The sequence below is a fragment of the Lepidochelys kempii genome, chromosome 28 (genome assembly GCF_965140285.1).
Source record: "Lepidochelys kempii isolate rLepKem1 chromosome 28, rLepKem1.hap1, whole genome shotgun sequence".
NCBI lineage: Eukaryota > Metazoa > Chordata > Testudines > Cheloniidae > Lepidochelys > Lepidochelys kempii.
In genome coordinates this window covers 7,225,412-7,250,021 of record NC_136407.1, presented here as the reverse complement: position 1 = coordinate 7,250,021, position 24,610 = coordinate 7,225,412, and the positions used below count along the sequence as shown (strand labels likewise).

General features: G+C 49.8%; 2 protein-coding genes across 9 annotated transcripts in view; one reads left to right on the top strand and one right to left on the bottom strand.

The window, feature by feature from the left end:
• LOC140904238 (uncharacterized) overlaps window positions 1-24,610 on the top strand; it is a 49,036-nt gene that overhangs the window by 13,407 nt on the left and 11,019 nt on the right. For 2 of the 3 annotated variants that reach the window (XM_078850937.1, XM_078850936.1), the window contains exons 2-3: window positions 2,213-2,568; window positions 11,804-11,922. In XM_078850937.1, the coding sequence (XP_078707063.1) occupies window positions 2,495-2,568; window positions 11,804-11,922 (193 nt within the window). In that variant the 5' untranslated portion in view covers window positions 2,213-2,494. The remainder of the gene's footprint in view (window positions 1-2,212; window positions 2,569-11,803; window positions 11,923-24,610) is intronic. The other variant, XM_078850938.1, reaches the window with a different exon arrangement.
• The window catches only part of LOC140904255 (zinc finger protein 707-like), a 30,475-nt gene continuing 18,361 nt past the window's right edge, over window positions 12,497-24,610 (bottom strand). For 3 of the 6 annotated variants that reach the window (XR_013635117.1, XM_078850978.1, XM_078850974.1), the window contains 3 exons: window positions 19,107-19,415; window positions 17,621-17,778; window positions 12,498-16,226 (listed from right to left, as the gene is read on the bottom strand). The gene's annotated coding sequence lies outside the window, so the exon portion shown is untranslated. Of the gene's footprint in view, window positions 16,227-17,620; window positions 17,779-19,106; window positions 19,416-19,850; window positions 20,114-23,060; window positions 24,187-24,610 lie in introns of all 6 variants that reach the window. The other 3 variants (XM_078850975.1, XM_078850977.1, XM_078850976.1) reach the window with 3 other exon arrangements.

The window sequence follows — 24,610 nt, the reverse complement described above, 5'->3', positions numbered from 1 at the left end:
ACGCGCTATCTCAGAGTCTGCTATTGTGTGTGTCCAGGGAGGCTGAAGTGTTCTCCTACAGCTTTTTGTATATTGCCATTCCTAATATCTGATTTGTGTCCATTTATCCTTTTACGTAGGGACTGTCCCGTTTGGCCGATGTACATGGCAGAGGGGCATTGCTGGCACATGATGGCGTACATGACACTGGTGGACGTGTAGGTGAATGAACCGGTGACGGTGTGGCGGATCTGGTTAGGTCCTGTGATGGTGTCTCGGGTGTAGATATGTGGGCAGAGTTGGCATCGAGGTTTGTTGCATGGATTGGTTCCTGAGTTAGAGTTACTACAGTGCGGCGTGTCGTTGCTGGTGAGAATGTGCTTCAGGCTGGCGGGCTGTCTGTGGGCGAGGACTGGCCTGCCTCCCAAGGCCTGTGAAAGTGAGGGATTGTTGTCCAGGATGGGTTGTGCATCACTGATGATGCGCTGGAGAGGTTTTAGCTGAGGACTGTATGTGATGGCCAGTGGAGTGCTGTTCGTTTCTTTCTTGGGCTCCTCTTGCAGCAGGAGGCTTCTGGGACGCGTCTGGCTCTCTTGATCTGTTTCCTTATTTCCTCTTGTGGGTATCGTAGTTGATTAGCCTGATTCTTGCTTGCATATTTATACCTGCCTCTGGAAATTTCCACTCCGTGCATCCAACGAAGTGGGTATTCACCCACGAAAGCTCATGCTCCAATACGTCTGTTAGTCTATAAGGTGCCACAGGACTCCTGGCCACTTTTTTGGCCTGAGGGCCACATCTGGGTGGGGAAATTGCATGCAGGGCCGGGGCAGGGGGTCGGGGTGTGGGACGGGGTGCGGTGTGCAGGAAGGGGCTCAGGGCAAGGGGTTGGGGCAGAGGAGGGGTGTGGGATGTATGAGGGGGCTCAGGGCAGGGGTTGGGGTGGAGGAGGTGTGCGGGGTGTGGCAGGGAGTTGGGGTTCAGGAGGGGTTTGGGCTCCAGCCCAGCACTGCTTACCTGGAGTTGCTCCGAGGTGGCAGCAGTGTGCACCGGGGTCAGGACAGGCTCCCTGCCTGCCCTGTCCCTATCCCCGCACCACTCCCAGAAGTGGCCAGCACCGTGTCCCTCTGGGGGGGCGCAGAGGGCTCCATGAGCCTCCCTCACCTGTGGGTACCTCCCCAAAAGCTCCCATTGGCTGCGGTTCCCCATTCCCTGCCAATGGGAGCTGCCAGGGGAGATACCCCCCCCCCAGGGGCCACAGGGACGTGGTGCCGGCCATTTCAGGGAGTGGCGCGGGCCCGTGGCGCCCGGGGGGTGGCAATCCCATGGGCCGGACCCAAAGCCCTGAGGGCCGGATCCGGCCCCCGGGCCATAGTTTGCCCACCCCATGCACTAAGCTCCAGAGGTCCCCGGTGCAATGCTGCCCAAGACAGGGTGTTACGTTCTCTCCAGTCCTTCCCCCTTTTCTCTCTAGATAGCAAAGGTCAAAATCTATGGTGATCCCCCGCCCCGTTTTCTCTCAAATTCCTGAGACGTTCTCTGTTCTCCTCCACCGATTGTACCCTGTTTTCTCTCCACTTCTCCAATGTCCAGTTCAAATCTCAGGTTTGGGGAGTTTCCCTCCCCATGGTTTTACCTGCAGCGACTTGTCCTTGTTTAGGTGGGAAATCATTTCCCTGAATGATTTCTGAAATGGGAAGAGGGTTAATGGGCAGAGGTTGGGAGAGCCCTGAGGCAGGGACACCTCTGGGCTGGGCTGGGGGGGCCGTTCTCTGCTGGCCCAGGAAGGGGAGGCAGTAGCAAGCGCCCCCCATGGAGACGGCCCCAGGTTTCCCAGTCCCAGCTACTTTCCCCTCCCTGTCCCGCCCAACCCAGCAGCCCCTGCCCCCCTACACCGCCTGCTAGTCAAATTCCCAGACCCCACAACCAGTGACCTTCTGACTCCAGCCCCGCTCCTTTCCCGTGTGGAAGCCACATCACCCAGAGCTCCCCGCTGGCCATGCGAAGGGGTGGCAAGAAGAATCCATCCCATTCTGTTGTTCATTGAATATCGCTGTATAATCCCCTCAAATTTCCCCTCTTTTCTCTTGAACGGTTGAAGGGTGACATAAAATCTCCCCAGATGTTGGTTCTTTTCTCTTATATTGGCAAATATTTAGCGTGTGCCCTGTTTTCTCCTCAGTTCTGAAATACTGATATCAATTCCTTGAAATCTTCCCGCTTTTCTCCCCAGGTGTCTGGCTGAGATCAGGGCTCTTATGGTGCTGACGGTGGCTCGGGCCTTGCCTGAGATCAGGAGCCCCCCCCTGCGTGCCGGGCACGGCACAGACCCTGACCGAGTTTGGGGCCCTCGTTGCACCAGGGACTGCCCGCGCCCCAACAGAGAGCAGGGACCTTGTCGGGCCGGGGGCTACAGGGACCTTGGCTGAGCTCCGGGCCCCTGTTGTGCCAGGCCCTGCAGAGACCCCCACACGGGTCAGACCCCGCAGTTGTGACAGGTGCTGTGGAGACCCCAATGGAGATCTGCGCCCCTATTGTGCTGGGCACTGAAGAGACCCCAGCTGACATCAGACCCCCCCATTGTGCCAGGTAAAACTGAGACCTGGACCGAGATCACGGCCCCCCTCGTGCCAGGCAGCGCACGACTGTGGCCCAGACTGCGGCCTCCGGGGTCCTGGGCACTTTAGAGACCTCGACTGCGATCTGTGTCCCCGCTGGGCCTGGCCCTGCACTGACCTCGGCCAACATCATGCCCCACCACTGTACTGGGCTCTGCACAGGCCCTGACGGAGATCCTCCCCCCACATTTGGCCAGATGCTGCAGGGACCCCAAACAAAATCAGGGCTCCTGTAATGGCGGGAGTTGCAGAGCCCCCAGCTGAGCCCCTGTTGTGCCAGGCGCTGTAGAGAAGCCCGTGGAGATCAGTGGCTCTGTTGTGCCATTCACTGCACAGACCCTGACCTACATCACCAGTTAGGTCTTTTGCCCCCACTGCTCCCCTTGGGAGGCTGTTCCAGAACCACACTCCTCTGATGGTTAGAAACCTTCCCCTAATTTCAAGCCTAAACTTGTTGATGGCCAGTTTATATTAATTTGTTCTGAATCTGGGGTCCACGTTGGAGCTTAACTTCAATAACTCCTCTCCGTCCCTGGTACTTATCCCTCTGAGGTATTTATAGAGAATGATCCTGTCTCTCCCCCCCGCAGCCTTCTTTTGGTTCGGCTAAACAAGCCAAGCTCTTTGAGTCTCCTCTCGTAAGGCAGGTTTTCCATTCCTCGGATCATCCTAGTAGCCCTTCTCTGCACCTGTTCCACTTTGAATTCATCCTTCTTAAACATGGGAGACCAAAACCGCACACTCTATTCCAGATGAGGTCTCACCGGTGTCTTATAGAATGGCCCTAACACTTTCCTGTTTCTACTGGAATTACATTGCCTGATGCACCCTAAGACTGCATTAACCTTTTCCATGGCTGCATCTCGGTGGCAGCTTATAGTCATCCTGTGATCAGCCAATACTAGGTCTTTCTCCTCCTCTGTCACTTCCAACTGTTAAGTCCCAGTTAACAGCAAAAATACTTGTTGTTTGTCCTCAAATGCACGACCTTGCACTTTGCACTATTAAATATCATCCCATTTCTATTACTCCAGTTTACAAGGACATCCAGATCTTCTTGTATGATAATCTGGTCCTCCTCCGTATTGGCAATCCCTCCCAGCTTTGTGTCACACTCCCACTTTCTGTGCCAAGGTCACTAATAAAAATGTTAAATACGATTGTTCCCAAGACCAACCCCTGAGAAACTCCACTATTGACCTCCCTACAGCCTGGCAGTTCAGCATGATCCCTTGTAGTCTCCTCTTTAACCAGTTCCTTATCCACCTTTCAGTTCTCATATGAATCCCCATCTTCTCCAATTTAATTAAATGTCCCATGTGGAACTGTATCAAATGCCGTACTGACATCCAGATAGATGAGAGCTACTGCATTTCCTTTATCCAAAACATTAGTGACCTTCTCACAGAAGGAGATCAGGCTGCTCTGGCAGGATCTACCTTTTGTAACACCATGTTTTATTTATTTATAGAGCTGAAGGCTGGAAGGAACTGTTAGCAATAGGCTGAGAGTGGCCATGTGGAGGTGGGGGAAGGGATGGCAGACCGTGCGGAGGTGGGAGGGGACGCGGTGTTGGATTTTGTTTTGTAGGAGTCCATGTCCCTGCTCCCTGTGGCCGTGGTGGCTTCCGTACCAAAGCAGCATGTCAGCGGAGCAGACACACACACCATAGCTCCATCTGGAACACGCGGCGTTCACTGCCAGACGGGATGGGCGATTTTTCAGGGGCCCAGCTTGATATGCCTGGCTGGGGCTCTGATAGTTTGGGATGTTCCTTTTTGCATAGTCAGTTCTTTCTCTTTATTGTTTTCCCCCTGCCTGTGCCCGAGGCCACTCTCTTCTTAACTTGATTTGGTTACTTCAGTTCCAGTTGTTAAATGGGATCTAATAATTGCAAACCTGAATGAAAGATAAACCAAACAGAACCATTTGAATTTTGGCACATACCTGGTAGAACTACACCTCATGAGGGTACGCTGTAATTACTTGGTTACCTATAGCATTTTCTGGTGGGGTGGATGAAGCAATGTCAAAGAGCCAAAGTGCTTTTTAGGGCAAAAGGGCTTGTCAGGTGTTTGCTCTCTAGGGAGCATGCCACTGGCCAGGGCTTGCAGACTTTCAGGAGTGGGGAGCTGGATAGTATTTACTGATCTCAAAATAAAAGGTTAAGATGGCTGGTTCATAATATCCGATGAAATCTTCCAAACTATTATAGAAATAGACCCTAATGCTATTAAAGCAACATGGTATTAATACTGATTCAAAACCGAAATTAAAATAATGAGATAAACGCATGAGAACTGAACTGACACCTAACTTCCATGTCTTAATGCCTGAACTTTTGACACTCACTCACACCATCTTTTTTTTTAAAGCTATGCACCGCACACAGTCAAGTTAATGAAGGAAAGCACACTAATTATTGACTGCTTTGTGTTGCATTAGCAACTGATTAAGCACCTAATTAAAACTGTACCACTGTAAGTGGAAACGCCTCAACAGAGCTTCGCTCCAATGTGTTTAAATCTGAATGAAAAGTTTCTAAATTAAATACATGGCAGGATGGTAAACAGGGGGAAACACAGAAGTGCCTCTACCGAGTCCTGTTGACTCCTTGTCCCAACCCCCTGCATAAGTTCTGGCCTCTTGGTCAACTGAGCTCCCAGTCCCACATCAGCTGTGCCCTCTCCTAGCCTAACCCGTTTCTACCGCAGTTCTTCATCCCCCTCATCCAGGCAGGGGGTTGGCGCTGCAGCCCTAAGGCACCTGCATCAGTCACTGTCTCACATACTGGGGCTATTTAGATTTCAGGGAATGATTCATCAGTGTTACTGTCTCTGGGAGGTGGGAGAGAGGAGAGACTGAGACGGAGTTTGCTCCCCACACTCTGCTGGGCCATGTTCAACCCTGGTAGCCTCCACGTTACCTCATCCTCCACCCTCCCCCATGTGTCTCTGCTCATGTGTCAGAGTGTCCCCTTCTGATCATAATGCCACTGGCCTCAGCAGAGCTCCCAGACAGGAGCTACCTCATGATGGGGTTACAGTACTGAGAGTAAAATACATCCCAGGGAGGGTGTAATTATCCTCAAAGCAAGCATTAATTCTTTCACTTCCTAGACTGTAAAGTACTTCATTTCAAGTACACTTGAAAGGATTGATTTTTATTAATAAATTGCAGTAAATGTTGATTTCACTGTACACACAAAGATGAAAAATATTTATATAGGTAATATACAGAAATGCTTCTGGAGAAAGTTGAGTTTGATTTACGGATGTTTACACTGTATATTTTGCGTGTGACATTGACAATTTGTGTTTGAACAGTTATAAAGATTTGGTTTTTCGAATCTCAACATTTACTGTAATTAAATAAAAAGAAAAGGAGGACTTGTGGCACCTTAGAGACTAACCAATTTATTTGAGCATGAGCTTTCGTGAGCTACAGCTCACTTCATCGGATGCATACCGTGGAAACTGCAGCAGACTTTATATATACACAGAGAATATGAAACTCTTTACACAATGTGCATGACAATCAAGTTGGGCCATTTCCTGCACAAATCCAGGTTCTCTCACCCCCTCACCCTCCTCCCAAAAACCACACACACAAACTCACTCTCCTGCTGGTAATAGCTCATCCAAAGTGACCACTCTCCCTACAATGTGCATGATAATCAAGGTGGGCCATTTCCAGCACAAATCCAGGTTTTCTCACCCCCCCCACCCCCATACACACACAAACTCACTCTCCTGCTGGTAATAGCTCATCCAAACTGACCACTCTCCAAGTTTAAATCCAAGTTAAACCAGAACATCTGGGAGGGGGGGGTAGGAAAAAACAAGGGGAAATAGGCTACCTTGCATAATGACTTAGCCACTCCTAGTCTCTATTTAAGCCTAAATTAATAGTATCCAATTTGCAAATGAATTCCAATTCAGCAGTTTCTCGCTGGAGTCTGGATTTGAAGTTTTTTTGTTTTAAGATAGCAACTTTCATGTCTGTGTTTGCGTGACCAGAGAGATTGAAGTGTTCTCCGATTGGTTTATGAATGTTATAATTCTTGACATCTGATTTGTGTCCATTTATTCTTTTACGTAGAGACTGTCCAGTTTGACCAATGTACATGGCAGAGGGGCATTGCTGGCACATGATGGCATATATCACATTGGTGGATGTGCAGGTGAACGAGCCTATGATAGTGTGGCTGATGTGATTAGGCCCTGTGATGGTGTCCCCTGAATAGATATGTGGGCACAATTGGCAACGGGCTTTGTTGCAAGGATAGGTTCCTGGGTTAGTGGTTCTGTTGTGTGGTATGTGGTTGCTGGTGAGTATTTGCTTCAGGTTGCAGGGCTGTCTGTAGGCAAGGACTGGCCTGTCTCCCAAGATTTGTGAGAGTGATGGGTCATCCTTCAGGATAGGTTGTAGATCCTTAATAATGCGTTGGAGGGGTTTTAGTTGGGGGCTGAAGGTGACGGCTGGTGGCGTTCTGTTATTTTCTTTGTTAGGCCTGTCCTGTAGTAGGTGACTTCTGGGAACTCTTCTGGCTCTATCAATCTGTTTCTTTACTTCCGCAGGTGGGTATTGTAGTTGTAAGAAAGCTTGACAGAGATCTTGTAGGTGTTTGTCTCTGTCTGAGGGGTTGGAGCAAATGCGGTTGTATCGCAGAGCTTGGCTGTAGACGATGGATCGTGTGGTGTGGTCAGGGTGAAAGCTGGAGGCATGCAGGTAGGAATAGCGGTCAGTCACGGCTAACCTGGTGGCTGAACTTTGTGACTTTGTCCTTACCCATAACTATTTCACATTTGGGGACAATGTATACCTTCAGATCAGCGGCACTGCTATGGGTACCCGCATGGCCCCACAGGATGCCAACATTTTTATGGCTGATTTAGAACAACGCTTCCTCAGCTCTCGTCCCCTAAAGCCCCTACTCTACTTGCGCTATATTGATGACATCTTCATCATCTGGACCCATGGAAAAGAAGCCCTTGAGGAATTCCACCATGATTTCAACAATTTCCATCCCACCACCAACCTCAGCCTGGTCCAGTCCACACAAGAGATCCACTTCCTGGACACTACAGTGCTAATAAGCGATGGTCACATAAACACCACCCTATACCGGAAACCTACTGACCGCTATTCCTACCTGCATGCCTCCAGCTTTCACCCTGACCACACCACACGATCCATCGTCTACAGCCAAGCTCTGCGATACAACCGCATTTGCTCCAACCCCTCAGACAGAGACAAACACCTACAAGATCTCTGTCAAGCTTTCTTACAACTACAATACCCACCTGCGGAAGTAAAGAAACAGATTGATAGAGCCAGAAGAGTTCCCAGAAGTCACCTACTACAGGACAGGCCTAACAAAGAAAATAACAGAACGCCACTAGCCGTCACCTTCAGCCCCCAACTAAAACCCCTCCAACGCATTATTAAGGATCTACAACCTATCCTAAAGGATGACCCAACACTCTCACAAATCTTGGGAGACAGAGCAGTCCTTGCCTACAGACAGCCCCGCAACCTGAAGCAAATACTCACCAACAACCACATACCACACAACAGAACCACTAACCCAGGAACTTATCCTTGCAACAAAGCCCGTTGCCAAATGTGCCCACATATCTATTCAGGGGACACCATCACAGGGCCTAATAACATCAGCCACACTATCAGAGGCTCGTTCACCTGCACATCCACCAATGTGATATATGCCATCATGTGACAGACTAGGGACCGAATGGCTCGGCAGCAGTTCTGCGGAAAAGGACCTAGGGGTGACAGTGGACGAGAAGCTGGATATGAGTCAGCAGTGTGCCCTTGTTGCCAAGAAGGCCAATGGCATTTTGGGATGTATAAGTAGGGGCATAGCGAGCAGATCGAGGGACGTGATCGTCCCCCTCTATTCGACATTGGTGAGGCCTCATCTGGAGTACTGTGTCCAGTTTTGGGCCCCACACTTCAAGAAGGATGTGGATAAATTGGAGAGAGTCCAGCGAAGGGCAACAAAAATGATTAGGGGACTGGAACACATGAGTTATGAGGAGAGGCTGAGGGAGCTGGGATTGTTTAGTCTGCGGAAGAGAAGAATGAGGGGGGATTTGATAGCTGCTTTCAACTACCTGAAAGGGGGTTCCAAAGAGGATGGCTCTAGACTGTTCTCAATGGTAGCAGATGACAGAACGAGGAGTAATGGTCTCAAGTTGCAGTGGGGGAGGTTTAGATTGGATATTAGGAAAAACTTTTTCACTAAGAGGGTGGTGAAACACTGGAATGCGTTACCTAGGGAGGTGGTAGAATCTCCTTCCTTAGAGGTTTTTAAGGTCAGGCTTGACAAAGCCCTGGCTGGGATGATTTAACTGGGAATTGGTCCTGCTTTGAGCAGGGGGTTGGACTAGATGACCTTCTGGGGTCCCTTCCAACCCTGATATTCTATGATTCTATGTGCCAGCAATGCCCCTCTGCCATGTACATTGGTCAAACTGGACAGTCTCTACATAAAAGAATAAATGGACACAAATCAGATGTCAAGAATTATAACCTTCATAAACCAGTCGGAGAACACTTCAATCTCTCTGGTCACGCAATCACAGACATGAAAGTCGCTATCTTAAAACAAAAAAACTTCAAATCCAGACTCCAGCGAGAAACTGCTGAATTGGAATTCATTTGCAAATTGGATACTATTAATTTAGGCTTAAATAGAGACTGGGAGTGGCTAAGTCATTATGCAAGGTAGCCTGTTTCCTCTTGTTTTTTCCTACCGCCCCCCCCCCCCAGATGTTCTGGTTTAACTTGGATTTAAACTTGGAGAATGGTCAGTTTGGATGAGCTATTACCAGCAGGAGAGTGAGTTTGTGTGTGTATGGGGGTGGGGGGGTGAGAAAACCTGGATTTGTGCTGGAAATGGCCCACCTTGATTATCATGCACATTGTAGGGAGAGTGGTCACTTTGGATGAGCTATTACCAGCAGGAGAGTGAGTTTGTGTGTGTGGTTTTTGGGAGGGGGGTGAGGGGGTGAGAGAACCTGGATTTGTGCAGGAAATGGCCCAACTTGATTATCATGCACATTGTGTAAAGAGTTGTCACTTTGGATGGGCTATCACCAGCAGGAGAGTGAATTTGTGTGGGGGGGGTGGAGGGTGAGAAAACCTGGATTTGTGCTGGAAATGGCCCAACTTGATGATCACTTTAGATAAGCTATTACCAGCAGGACAGTGGGGTGGGAGGAGGTATTGGTTCATATTCTCTGTGTGTATATAAAGTCTGCTGCAGTTTCCACGGTATGCATCTGATGAAGTGAGCTGTAGCTCACGAAAGCTCATGCTCAAATAAATTGGTTAGTCTCTAAGGTGCCACAAGTACTCCTTTTCTTTTTGCGAATACAGACTAACACGGCTGCTACTCTGAAACCTGTAATTAAATAATTGTTGTCTGACCACCCCCATAACTTCCCACAGCTCTGAACACTGAAATTGTAAACATTAAAAAAGGGCTTTAAAATAACTATCGATATCATCTATTGAAATTAAAAAAATAAATAGACAAAATTAATTTTGCCAAACCCACTTAACAGCAATCGCAATATGCTAGGGGTTGGAAATTCACAGCTAAGGCATCCAACTTTAATTCTGCCCTGAAGTGACACCAGGCAATACCATAGGGCCATGAATAGTCAATTTAGTGTATAAAGTCCCAAATTAGATTATACCGATTTGTAAAGACACATGAGATCTTTCCCTCAGACCTTCACTGGGTTCTTTCTTTTATTGGTAATTCCCAGAAATCAATAGATAAATAAGATTCTATCACTTATGAAGTGGCCGTTTCAGATTTTTGGGGAGTGTCTATTAATTTGCAAGAAGGGCCACGTGCTGGGAGAGACGGGGCCTTGTTTCATTTTAACTTGTGCATACTCAGCAGCTTCAGGAATTTGGTTCAAAGTATTTACATGTTTCCCTGGCCTGTTCTTAAAAGGGCTGCTGTAGACTGTGGGGAGGGGCAGGATCAGGAGCTGAGTCCCTTAGATATTTATAGCTCACTGGAAGAAGGATGGGGATTGGCGGGGGTGGGTCTCCAGGAATTTAATAATAAACACACAAATATCATCATTCTTAATGAATTGTCATCTTATGATTCCCCTAACACGCTAATAAACTCTGGCCACCCCAGCAGTCTAGGGAGGGAGTATTAATAAACTCCTGTGGTCAGTGTGGAACCTAAGGCACAAGGATCTTTCAGTGGCTGGGTCAGAGTCACCCAGAGGGAAATTCACTTCACTGGGTAAATCCCTAGTTGCTGGGCTCTGCAGAGGGGTGGGGAGGTGAATTCAATCCCCCATTCCTGGGCATGCACACCCCCCACAATCCTCACCCTGATCTCAGACGCTACCGAAACCTGCCCCTGAGGTGATGGACCCACTTGGTGCTGCCAGAGCCATCTGCCATGGGACCCAGAGGGGGCAGAGGCCCAGCTCCAGAACTGCTACCCCAGCCCCCATGCTGTGCTGGAGTTCCCCTGGCTTTCCAGTCTGCAGATGGCTCTAGCTGTCTGGGGACCCAGCCCGTGCACCCACCACACACAAACTTTCTCGCCACACATATCCCAGGGTGGGGAAGGACCCTCTGGGGCTGGCTGCAGTCTCCCCTTGCTGCTGTGAGAGGAATGGGGTGGTCCCTCATATAAAACACACACCCACCCATGGGCAGATGGGAAATGTAGTTTCTTCCAGGGGATTGAAAATGTTTGATTTAGAGTCCTGAGCTCTCTCTTCCTGTTTGTCTCCTTCTGCCACTTTCAGATCTCTTGGAGAGACAAGGTGGGTGAGGGAATTTCTTTTAGGACCAATTAAAAAAAATACTTCTTTTTAATATCCTGGGGCAAACATGGCTACAAGAACCCGTTCAGTCTCTCTCTTTTTCCCTTTGTACCTCCTCCCCTTCTTACTTCCCGCTCAGCTGAGACTGTCCCATATAATGGGGAAATTAGGGTTCACTCCTGTAATGACTGGGTCCTTCCAACACTAATGGGACACTAAAGCCTCTGTATGTCAGTGACAGCAGCAGCTCTGGGACTCGGAGACATAGGGAGAAGAGATGGGAGTGAGCAGGTGATGTTTGTGCAGGGTGTGAGTTACTCCTCACATGCAGAATTCACGTCCAGCACAGAATTCCTTTTTTTTTCCCTGCAGAAAATACATTCTGCCCGAGAAGTGCTGCATTTCCACGTTTCACGCACCAGAGGCCCCTGTGGCAGCAGACCAGCCAGCAGCCAGCTGGGTTCATCAGAGCACTCTGCCTGCCGAGCCAGGTTAGGACAGACAGAGTGGGGCACATGGGACGGCGGGGGGCGTGTCACAGACTGGGGTCCAGAATGGCTAGTGAGGGGGACAGACTGGGGCATTGGCTCAGGAGATAGTGGGGTGACAGCACTGAGCCAGGGGTTGAATGGGAGGGGGGCTGCAGGGCCACATGGTGACAGGGCGAAGGGAGGTCTCAGGGACCCATGGGGGGGTTTCAAGGCTGATTCCTCACTCCTATACTTTGAGTGCAGAAGTTGGGGGCCTGGAAGGATTCTAAACCTTAATACTGGCCACTCCAGGCTTGTATTTAACTCCCAAGGTTACAGGTTTTCTCTGACCTTGGGTGGGTAGATGCTGCCACCAGCCAAATGCAAAAACCGCTTTGAGAACTCAGGAAGGCGCACTTGGGAATTTCTTCCTGTGAGGTACCCTCAAGCCCTTTCACCCCCACTCCGGGGAAGAGCTGAGAAAGAAAACGAAGGAAGTCAGCTGTCACCACCAGCTAATTAAACAACACGGGCACAAACCTCTTAGGACACAAAAATCCAATCCTGTTCTTAAAAAAGGTAAATTTTATTAAAAACCAAAAGAAAGGAAATACATCTGGAACTTCAACTTTTTGCTAGATTTAAAAAAAAACAAGTACAAGGATTAAGCGTCAAGATAGATCTCTTGAGGTCCAGCTTAAAGGTTACAAGCAAAAAAAAGAAACGGGGGTTAGCATAGAGCAGTCCACAAGCCATAAAGAAATAAAAGAGATAAACGTAATCACATCTTCCTAGGCATTTCCTGATCTACTTACATATCTGGGGTTTCAAATGAGTAGTTTCTAGGTATAAGCTGGTGATTTTTCAGCCCAAAGCTTTTTACAGCATAGTTCCAGCCCTGTCTCTGGGAGAAAAGCACAGTCAGAAAAAGGGGAAGTTTTTTTCCCCAATTTTAAAAAGTTCTAGCCTTCTTTTGGTCAGGTGCCCACTCCTTTCCTTTTACCTATGGACTTTTAAACCCTTTACAGGTAAAGCAAGTAGAGAACAGCTACTAACAGAGATTTTATAGCTAACTGGTTGGCTGGATGTCCATAAAAGGGAGCTCCCCCACCCTTCATTTATCACAGGGGGGCTGCAGGGACACATGGGAATGGGCGATGCTGGGACACACAGGGACAGGGACAGGGGCAGGTGCACCTGATTGAATGGGAGAGGCTTGTGATCAGCTAGGGTCTGCATGAGGGAGGCTCCCCAACTCCCTAACAATCTCTTCCCCTCCCAAAAATATCTGTTCCATACTTCTCCCACCTACACCAAACAACCCACCAGGTTAACTCCCAGACTCCTTCCCTCTCCCTCAACTCCTCTGTTGCCCCTGACTCCTCCAAGCCTTTGCACTGCTTCTGAGGGGTGTAGGAAATATGGTTTTGGGCGGGGGAGTGTCTGTATTGTTAGAGACGTACTTAGTAACAGGTGTTTTGGAATAAATTACCAAAACAATTGAAACTGGCATGATTATATTTTGTTATTTTAACAAATAAAATATGCAGAATTTTGCAGAATTTTAAAATCTTGTGTGTAGAATTTTTTAATTTTTTGGCACAGAATTCCCCCAGGAGTAGTGAGTGCTTGGTAAAATACAGGATGCTGCTGTCTTCTTTCTGATCCGGGAGTCTGGGCTGAGCAGTTGCTGCTCCCCAGTGGTGTCAATTTATTCACAATTTCTCTATTCTCCTCCACTGATTTTGTCCCCTTTTCTCTCTAAAGCTCCCATGCTTGTTTAAAAACACCTCAGATTTGGTGGGCTTTCCCACTCATTCTATCTGCAGGATTTGTCCTTGCTTCGGTGGGAAATTGTTGCCCTGAGCTATTCTCCAATGGGAAGAGAGTAAAGGTATGTTTACACTGGCAGAGTTACATCGCCAGCAGTTACAGCGCCACTCAGGGAGCGCTAAAGGGAAACTGCTGTTGTGTGTTCACACTGTCAGCTGCCCGCACAATAGCGTGTTCACACTTGCAGCGGTGTTCGGAGCAGTGCACTCTGGGCTGCTGTCCTAGAAAACATCTCTTCCTCTTCTGCCACTAAGAGTTGTGGGAAAGTGGAGGCGATCGTGGACTGGGTCCTGGGTCCTGTCCCAATGCCCCATAATGCATTGGTTCACATCCCAGCAATCTCTGTGCTTTCATCCGCATTTGGCACCATCTGTCAATGGTTTTTTGTACTGCACATTGTGCCTCTTTGGGCTCAGGAATGGATCCCGCACTGTTGACCAATATGCTGCTCGCTCTCACCAACGCATCACAAGTGGCAGTGGTGTCAGTCACTAACCAGTTCGGAGTGGGGAAGTCGACTGTTGGACTTGTGTTGACAGAAGTGTGCTGGGCCAGTAATCACATCCTGCTCTGGAAGACCATGACTCTGGGTTATGTGCGTGACGTTGTGGATGGCTTTGCACAAATGGGCTTCCCTAACTGTGGAGGGGGATAGATGGCACTCATATTCCAATTCTGGCACCAGACCACCTAGCCACCAAGTACATTAATCACAAGGGGTATTTCTCTATGGTTCTCCAGGCGCTTGTGGATCACCGTGGGCGTTTCACAGACATTAACACAGGCAGGTCCAGAAAGGTGCATGACACAAGCATCTTTTGGAACATTGGCCTGTTCAGGAAACTGCAAGCAGGGACTTTCTTTCCGGACCAGAAGATCACCATAGGGGAAGTCAAAATCCCCAATGTCATCCTGGGAGACCCTGCCTACCCCTTAATGCCATGCAGCAAGGAGCGGTTCAACAACAGGCTGACAAGTGCAGAATGACTGTTGAGTGTGCTTTTGGCCATTTAAAGGCCCGCTGGTGCTGCCTATATGGGAGACTGGACCCGGCTGATGACAATATTCTTATGCTTATAGCTGCGTGCTGTATGCTCCAGAATATTTGTGAAGGGAAGGGTGAAAGTTTCACTCAGGGCTGGACTGCTGAGGCGCAGTGCCTGGAGGCTGAATTTGAACAGCCAGAGACAAGGGCTATTAGAGGGGTGCAGCATGGGTCCAAAAGGATCAGGGATGCTGTGGCAGGGTGGTCCCCCCAACATGCCTTGAAGGGCTTAAAACAGCCCTGGGAGAGGGCTGAGAGAGGGAAAAGCTGGGCTGTTCGTGAAAACAGCCATAGCTGTGGCCTGTGTAATTAGGGCCCAGCTGGCCCTTATAAGAGGGCAGTGGGCCAGAAGGAGACACTCTCTCTAGCTACATGGAGAGAGGAGGACCTGGATGCCTGGGAAGCTGAGGATAGTACCTAGGGCAGGACAGGGCAGGGCAGTGCTGGGGAAGGGCAGACGGAGCCGGGGAGCTCCAGCCTAGCAGAGCCCCAGGCTGCAGGCCCAGGTAAAGGCCCACAAAAGGGGACTAAGGCTGTAGAGGAGCAGCCCAGACCTAGACAGAGGCAGCTGGTCTGACCCCCCTTGCCGATGATGCGTGGTACAGACTGCAGTCTGCCCAAGGAGTGGGGGCTAGACGATGACTGACAGTAGCCACTGAGGCAAGGGAGGGTTAGGGGATTGGGGGTTCCCCTGGGGAAGGGGGACCCAGACTGAGGGGGTACTGCCAGGGCAAAGAACCATAATCTAGAAGGGCACCGGGGACCAGGATGGGCACGGGGCCAGCGGCAGGCAAGACACTGACCGGCAGAGGGCGCTCCTTGCTGAAAAGGGCGAATTCCCTGGACAACCAGCAGGGAGATGGGGGAAGGGGGGGGAAGGGGTCCCGGCGTGGTTAGAGATTTGTGTATGTCCAGGTATCATATCCAGCCTTATCCTTTGGAGTACAGTGCAGCGGGTACCGTACTTCAGCAGGGCTAAACTGCAGAGGGATGGGTGTTGAGTGCAGTGGGTACTGGGCGTCCGCGGGGCTGGACTGTGATGGGGCAGGAGTGGAAGGCAGCGGGTACAGACTGGAGCCAGGAGGTTGCTAAGAGTGTGTTGGCGGTGTCAGGGGGGTGCATGGGAAAGAGTTTTCCGACAATGGCTGCAGGGGAGGGCGGTCACAGAGCTGCTCAGTTTGCAGTGCTAGTAGCCCCTGGAGCATGACCGCTTGGCGCTCCATAACATTTAAGAGCCGCTCCATGGCTTCGTTCTGGCGCACCCCGTTCTCCTTTCGGTCCCTCTTCTCGCTGTCCGGCCACTCTTTCAATTCTTGTTTTTCGGCCGCAGAGTGCATCATGACCTCATGCAGAAACTTCTCTTTAGTTCTTGATGGCCACTTTCTAATTCTGCGTAGCCATTCGGCCGGCGATAACAAAGAGGGAGGCTGGGCTCCCAAGGGCATATCTGTGAAGCCAAAATGCAACATTTTATAGAAGCAGTAGTGTTTGCAACACAGACACCACTGATTTAAAGTATAGCCACTATTCACACACCTGTCACTAACTGGCTGACCCCAGGCAAGCACCCATGAGCCACAAGACCCCCAAAATGGTAACAGCAGGGGCAGGGGAAATTACTGTTCCAGGACCATACTGTACACTGGGCACGTGGCTCTTGGGGAGAGACAGCACTGTAGGGGGTGGGGGGGCTCATAATCATTCCTGTGCCCATATTTTTCACAGGCTGTGTTCATTATGGAAGATATCTCACCGCTGAGGGTGAGCAGGGAATCACAGTAGGGGCTTCTCCAAGACTGCAGCTTCTGCCCTGGCCCTTATGTGGCTCGCCTGTGTGCAGCAATGGTTTCCCATCCCCGCTCCGTGGTGGCAGAGTGGCATGGGAAAGTTACCCTTAATTGGGCAAGAAATAAAGCAGAGTGGTCATTTTCTACTCGCAACAGGATGTGGAAGGGGCACAGAAGAAGCAAGTGTCCCCCAAACCCATGTTACCCAGTCCCCGAGCATGACTCAAAGCTGCCCCCACCATATCTCAAACCTCTTCACTCCTCCAACAACCAGCTGCCAGTCTTCCCTTGCTGCTACCCACTCTTGACAGGCAGAAAACCTCCAAACTCTATCCCCTTCTCTTTGCCTCTGAAAGTTGCCTTGCCCAGGGCTTTGCTGCCTGTGTGAATGGCAGGCAGGGATGGGGAGTTATCACTTTCTGCGTATTTACTGAACATTCATCTGGTCATTGACCCCTTCATTAATGCAGAGTTAAGGTTGCCCAGCGATATGTTGGGCCCTGCCAGAATGTCAAGTTCAGTAAAATTCAAACCACTCAAAACTAGGAAATAGAGAGCTAATGTCCATGCCAATGCAACTTAAGGAACCTCCCAGCTCCATTCCTGTTCCTTTGCCTGTGACAATTGCCTTGTCCAGGGCTTTGCTGCCTGTGTGAATGGCAGATGGGAGTGGGAATCCATCCGTTCCTGCTTAGTTACAGAACATTCATCTGTTCACTGACACCTTCATTAATGCAGAGGTAAGGTTCCCCAGTGGTACCTTGGGCCTTTCTAGAAGGTCGAGTTCAGCAAAACTCAGACCTCTCAAAACTAGGAAATACGGAGCTCTGGTACACACTTATGTAACCTTAACTCTGCCCCCTGGAGCTGGCAACAGCCACTGGGCGTTCTCTGCCTGCACTCCAGCTCCACTCAACAGTGTGAGGTGTGGCTGCACAGAAGGGTAGAGGTGTTAGTTAGAGCAACTCGGTGGAGGTGTGATGGTGATATGAGAAGATCTGGGTCTGAGTCCCCCCCCGATGTGTGCGATGAAAGGAAAGAGGTGCATGTGTACCTTGAGCTTCCAGTCTGTATCATTTCTGCACTGAGCTGGGCATGTTGTCACGAGGAAACGGGACGGTTTGCCATGGGAATGGTCAGCAGCGAGGTGGGATCTGAGAGCAGTCTGTGTGCTTAACCATGGGTAAGTGAATGTGGAATGTCAGCTGGAACCTGTGTGAGTAAGGATGAAAGAGGAGTTCAATTGACCAAGTGTGCGGCTGTTTCTGGGGAGCAGGCTCAGTGTCTGAGTGTAGAACGGGTGTTGCTAGCTCCTCAAGTACGTTTGTGTAGGTAATAGATCTGCAAACTCCACATCGCAGATTTCTTCATTTAAAAGAATTTAGAAGGTACATTTAAATGGTACCACGCAGGTCACCTAAAACCAGATTCCGTCTTAGCAAAGACAAGGTGCTGGATGCTGTGCTAGAGTTGTCTTGTGCCATGTTTCTTTAAAAGTGATAGGCGCTATCTGCAATGGCTGGGTACGCATAGGTGTGCTGTGGGAGTATTGGGTCATTGCTCACATCAGTCAGACAGGGCCGTCCGTACCCATGCGCAGAGTATGCAGCTGCATAAAGCACCAGGAAATTTGGGGCATTTCCTGGTGCCCTGTGCAGCTGTGTGCTGCTCCAGTGGCCAGCCTGAACCGCTGGCCAGCTAAGCCGGCCAGGAAAGCTGCTCCTGCCCTGCACCAACTCCACCCCTTCTCCAGAGCCCGCTCCCCACCGCTTCCCACCCCTGCTCCACCGCGCCCCCACTCCACCCCTTCCCCGAGCTGTGTCCTGGGGGACTGCAGCAAGGGTCGGGTGCGCCTTGCTCTCACCAGGGGGTGGGAAATGAAGCGACCTGGCCCCAGCCTGCTCCACTCTGCCGGCTCCCACCTACACCACTGGTGAATGCTAGGGGTTGGTTCCCCCCATGTCCCAAGGCTGGGAGCCAGGGAAACACAACGGAGGGGGCTGGGGCTGGGTCACTCCACTTCCCACCACCCCGTGAGTGCAGGGTCAGGCCCGCAGTGCAATCACTGGGGGTCAGAAAGTGGAGTGAGTTGACCCCAACCCGCTCCGCTCCACTGGCTTGTGCTGGGGGGTGCTTTTCCCCTGCCCCCCAAGCCTGCTCCTTCCCCCCACAGACTGGATACAGCCCCCCCCCAGAGGCCTGGGGCCAGACCCCCATGGAGGCCTGGGGCCATGCCCCCGGGGGGGGGGGGCTGTGTAGGGCACCACAATGTCTAGGGATAGCCCTGCAGTCAGATTTAGGGTTACATTGGTGAGTGCCTTATCTCTATATTGCCTGGGTATTAAAAGTTTGAGTCTTCTGGAGGGGTACCAGACACCTTGGGGCAACCTTAAATCCTGTGTTCATATAGTTTTTTGGAGGTGAATTTTCTAGCTCTTAACACAGAGCGATGTTGGCTGGAGGAATTTGTGGCCTTTTAGGCAGTTGTGGGTCTCAAGCAGGTTTGCAATGCAAGGCACAGAGAAGTGCCATGGTCTTACCCAAGGTCACCCAGCAGGTCTGTGGCAGAGCCAGGAATTATCCCCGTCCAGTGCTCTCTCCACGTAGGTGCTGGGAGATTGTGAAGCTGCTCCCATCTCCTGTACTTTTTGTTGCAGTGGAATGGGAATAATGGTTATACTTTCAAATGTCTCTCTCCTTCTCCACCTCCTCCTTCTGCCACCAAGTCCAGCTCCTCCTCCCCTTCTTTCAAGTGTTTGTCAAGTTGGTAACACAGCCAGAGAGAGAAATCTCTGACATGGTCTGTTCCCCAAGATCTTGACAGTTTAATCATATGGTGGTTACGGTACCTAAAGTACATGAGAGAAGATGGTGTTTGTCTCTCTCTCCTTCTCCACCTCCTCCTCCTGCCGCCACTTCCTGTTCAGCCTTCCCTTCTTGCCCATACCCTCCAGCCCTCTGTTAGCACTGTAGAAGCAAGTAGCTGTCTCCTGTCCTAGGCTGCTGCACACACATATTACAGGCAGCAGCGGCAGCATACAATATGGTGCATGCCACCTTGGTGATGCAGGCTGAGCTGCACACTGAGCTGGGCCTCTCACTGCTACTTCCAGCTGGGCCTCCTGCCCCTAGTCCAGCCATGCCCTAGCTCTGCCCAGTCTGCCCCTCCTCAAAACAGGCCCCCTCCCCTATACATTCTGGCCCATCCCTTCACATCAGAAACAGGTGACATGTGCCTTTAAACTATTCATATTTTGGATTTCAGATGATTAAATTTGTGTTACCTTCAGTTTCACCCTCTCCATCAATCCCCTCTCCCCCACCTCCCAGTTTCAGTTGTTTGGTGGTGCCTCGGATGGTTTTCCATTGATAGTTTGGGAGGGAGGAAGGCTGGTCACTTGATCCTTGTGTTACCTTGCCAGCTGACTAGTGAGAAGTGATGACTCCCTCTTGGGTGGATGGGCCAATCCCGGGGCCCATTACCTCTCAGTGATTTATTTTCCATTCCAAGTCCAGAAAGTAGATTTTCAATATAAATGCTTTGTTCCTTACATAGAATCATAGAATATCAGGGTTGGAAGGGACCTCAGGAGGTCATCTAGTCCAACCCCCTGCTCAAAGCAGGACCAATCCCCAACTAAATCATCCCAGCCAGGGCTTTGTCAAGCCTGACCTTAAAAACCTCAAAGGAAGGAGATTCCACCACCTCCCTAGGGAACCCATTCCAGTGTTTCACCACCCTCCGAGTGAAATAGTTTTTCCTAATATCCAACCTAAACCTCCCCCACTGCAACTTGAGACCATTACTCCTTGTCCTGTCCTCTTCCACCACTGAGAATAGTCTAGAACCATCCTCTCTGGAACCACCTCTCAGGTAGTTGAAAGCAGCTATCAAATCCCCCCTCACTTTTCTCTTCCGCAGACTAAACAATCCCAGTTCCCTCAGCCTCTCCTCATAAGTCATGTGTTGCAGACCCCTCAACATTTTTGTTGCCCTCTGCTGGACTCTTTCCAATTTTTTCACATCCTGCTTGTATTGTGGGGCCCAAAACTGGACACAGTACTCCAGATGAGGCCTCACCAATGTCAAATAGAGGGGAACGATCACATCCCTTGATCTGCTGACAATGCCCCCACTTATACAGCCCAAAATGCCATTGGCCTTCTTGGCAACAAGGGCACACTGTTGACTCATATCCAGCTTCTCATCCACTGTCACCCCTAGGTCCTTTTCCGCAGAACTGCTGCCGAGCCATTCGGTCCCTAGTCTGTAGCGGTGCCTGGGATTCTTCCATCCTAAGTGCAGGACTCTGCACTTGTCCTTGTTGAACCTCATCAGATTTCTCTTGGCCCAATCCTCTAATTTGCCTAGGTCCCTAGATATCTTATCCCTACCCTCCAGCATACCTACCTCTCTTCCAGTTTAGTGTTATCTGCAAACTTGCTGAGGGTGCAGTCCATGCCATCCTCCAGATCATTAATGAAGGTATTGAACAAAACCAGCCCCAGGACTGACCCTTGGGGCACTCTGCTTGATACCGCCTGCCAACTAAACATGGAGCCATTGATCACTACCCGTTCAGGCCCATAACCAGCTTTCTATCCACCTTATAGTCCATTCATCCAGCCCATACTTCTTTAATTTGCTGGCAAGAATACCGTGGGAGACCGTGTGAAAAGCTTTGCTAAAGTCAAGGAATAACATGTCCACTGCTTTCCTCTCATCCACAGAGCCAGTTATCTCGTCACAGAAGGCAATTAGATTAGTCAGGCATGACTTGCCCTTGGTGAATCCATGCTGACTGTTCCGGATCACTTTCCTCTCCTCTAAGTGCTTCAGAATTGATTCCTTGAGGACCTGCTCTATGATTTTTCCAGGGACTGAGGTGAGGCTGACTGGCCTGTAGTTCCCAGGATCCTCCTTCTTCCCTTTTTTAAAGATGGGCACCACATTAGCCTTTTTCCAGTCATCCGGGACCTCCCCGATCGCCATGAGTTTCAAAGATAATGGCCAATGGCTCTGCAATCACATCCGCCAACTCCTTTAGCACTCTCAGATGCAACACATCCGGCCCCATGGACTTGTGCTCATCCAGCTTTTCTAAATAGTCCTGAACCACTTCTTTGTCCACAGAGGGCTGGTCACCTCCTCCCCATGCTGTGCTGCCCAGTGCAGTAGTCTGGGAATTGACCTTGTTCATGAAGACAGAGGCAAAAAAAATATTGAGTACATTAGCTTTTTCCACATCCTCTGTCACTAGATTACCTCCCTCATTTAGTAAGGGGCCCACACTTTCCTTGACTTTATTCTTGTTGCTAACATACCTGAAGAAACCCTTCTTGTTACTCTTAACATCTCTTGCTAGCTGCAACTCCCAAGTGTGATTTGGCCTTCCTGATTTCACTCCTGCATGCCTGAGCAATATTTTTATAATCCTCCCTGGTCATTTGTCCAGTCTTCCACTCCTTGTAAGCTTCTTTTTTGTGTTTAAGATCAGCAAGGATTTCACTATTAAGCCAAGCTGGTCGCCTGCCATATTTACTACACTTTCTACACGTCGGGATGGTTTGTCCCTGTAACCTCAGTAAGGATTCTTTAAAATACAGCCAGCTCTCCTGGACTCCTTTCCCCCTCATGTTATTCTCCCAGGGGATCCTGCCCATCAGTTCCCTGAGGGAGTCAAAATCTGCTTTTCTGAAGTTCAGGGTCCGTATTCTGCTGCTCTCCTTTCTTCCCTGTGTCAGGATCCTGAACTTGACCATCTCATGGTCTCTGCCTCCCAGGTTCCCATCCACTTTTGCTTCCCCTACTAATTCTTCCCGGTTTGTGAGCAGCAGGTCAAGAAGAGCTCTGCCCCTAGTTGGTTCCTCCAGCACTTGCACAAGGAAATGGTCCCCTACCCTTTCCAAAAACTTCCTGGATTGTCTGTGCACCGCTGTATTGCTCTCCCAGCAGATATCAGGGTGATTGAAGTCTCCCTTGAGAACCAGGGCCTGCGATCTAGTAACTTCCATTAGTTGCCGGAAGAAAGTTTCGTCCACCTCATCTCCCTGGTCCAGTGGTCTACAGCAGACTCCCACCATGACATCACCCTTGTTGCTCACATTTCTAAACTTAATCCAGAGACTCTCAGGTTTTTCTGCAGTTTCATACCGGAGCTCTGAGCAGTCATATTGCTCTCTTACATACAATGCAACTCGCCCAGCTTTTCTGCCCTGCCTGTTGTTCCTGAACAGTTTATATCCATCCATGACAGTACTCCAGTCATGTGAGTTATCCCACCAAGTCTCTGTTATTCCAATCACATCATAAGTCCTTGCCTGTGCCAGGACTTCCAGTTCTCCCTGCTTGTTTCCCAGGCTTCTTGCATTTGTGTATAGGCACTTGAGATAACTCGCTGATCGTCCCTCTTTCTCAGTATGAGGCAGGAGCCCTCCCCTCTCGCTCTTTCCTGCTCGTGCTTCACCCCCTTGTATCCCACTTCCCCACTTACCTCAGGGCTTTGGTCTCCTTCCCCCAGTGAACCTAGTTTAAAGCTCTCCTCAATAGGTTAGCCAGTCTGCTTGCAAAGATGCTCTTCCCTCTCTTCGTTACATATGACCTATACGTTGATCTCTCAGTCATTATGAGTCTTGACCAGTTATGTGCTTTCTGTAGACACCTCACATGACCATCCTCCAAGGGATGTGTTTGGTGTGATGGGTTTGTCAGGTGAGAGCTGCTGGCAAAGACAAAATGACCCTTTGCCAAGGGATCTCTGTGTCACTGTCTGACCCCCGTAGGCCAGGGAGAGGACAACTTTCTGCCAATGGCCTTCACGACGGGTGCTGAGTTCCCAGCAGTGTCCCTCGTTCCCTCTCCATTTCCGTTCACGGAGTGCTGTCTGGGACACTGACCAGCTTCCTGCTCCCCAGGCCACCCCATATCTACTCCATGTGCCAGGCTTGTGGCAGCCCCCAGTGAGAAGCCATCCAGCCCATCAAACTGGTGCCAAACTCCTGGGCCTCAGGCCTTCTGGGCTGCACCTCTGTGAGTCCAATTTCTCCTTGCTCCAGGGGTGCGCCCTTCTACTGTGTCAGGCTCAACCCTCTGGCTGAGGCCTTGGGACACTTTCTTCCTCTCTCGGGTACCAGGTGAAACTGCAAAAGAGCCAACTGCTGGCAAACTAGGGTAAATAAAGGAACAAAAAAGAAAAGAAAGGGGAAAACAACTGTGTGAAGTCAAGAGCAGAACAACAGTCTTTTGTCTTCTTTAACATCCCATAATAGTAATAGTTTAACATCCCGTGTCAATGGATCTTTCCTGCCAGGCAGCATTTAATGCTGTCTGTTGCCAGTCAGCACTTCACATAGTTAAAGTCTCTGTCCTGCCTGGTGATTTACATAGCCACAGAAGCTCACAATGCAACTGGTTCAGTTGTTCACAGACATGCTGGAAGGGCATAACGTGGGGGGTCCCCCGCGTGGATCAGTTCTGGATCCGGTTCTGTTCAATATCTTCATCAGTAATTTAGATAATGGCATAGAGAGTACACTTACAAAGTTTGTGGATGATACCAAGCTGGGAGGGTTTGCCAGTGCTTTGGAGGAGAGGATTAAAATTCAAATGATCTGGACAGACTGGAGAAATGGTCTGAAGTAAATAGGATGAAATTCAATACGGACAAATGCAAAGTACTTCATTTAGGAAGGAACAATCAGTTGCACACATACAAAATGGGAAATGACTGCCTAGGAAGGAGTACTGCGGAAAGTGATCAGGGGGTGATAGTGGACCACAAGCTTAATATGAGTCAACAGTGTAACGCTGTTGCAAAAAGAAAAAAAAAAAAAGCAAACATCATCTGGGATGTATTAGGAGGAGTGTTGTAAGCAAGAGATGAGAAATAATTATTTCACTCTACTCCACACTGATTAGGCCTCAACTGGAGTATTGTGTCCCGTTCTGGGAGCCACATTTCAGGATAGATGTAGACAAACTGGAGAAATTCCAGAGAGGAGCAACAGAAATGATTAAAGGTCTAGAAAACATGAGCTATGAGGG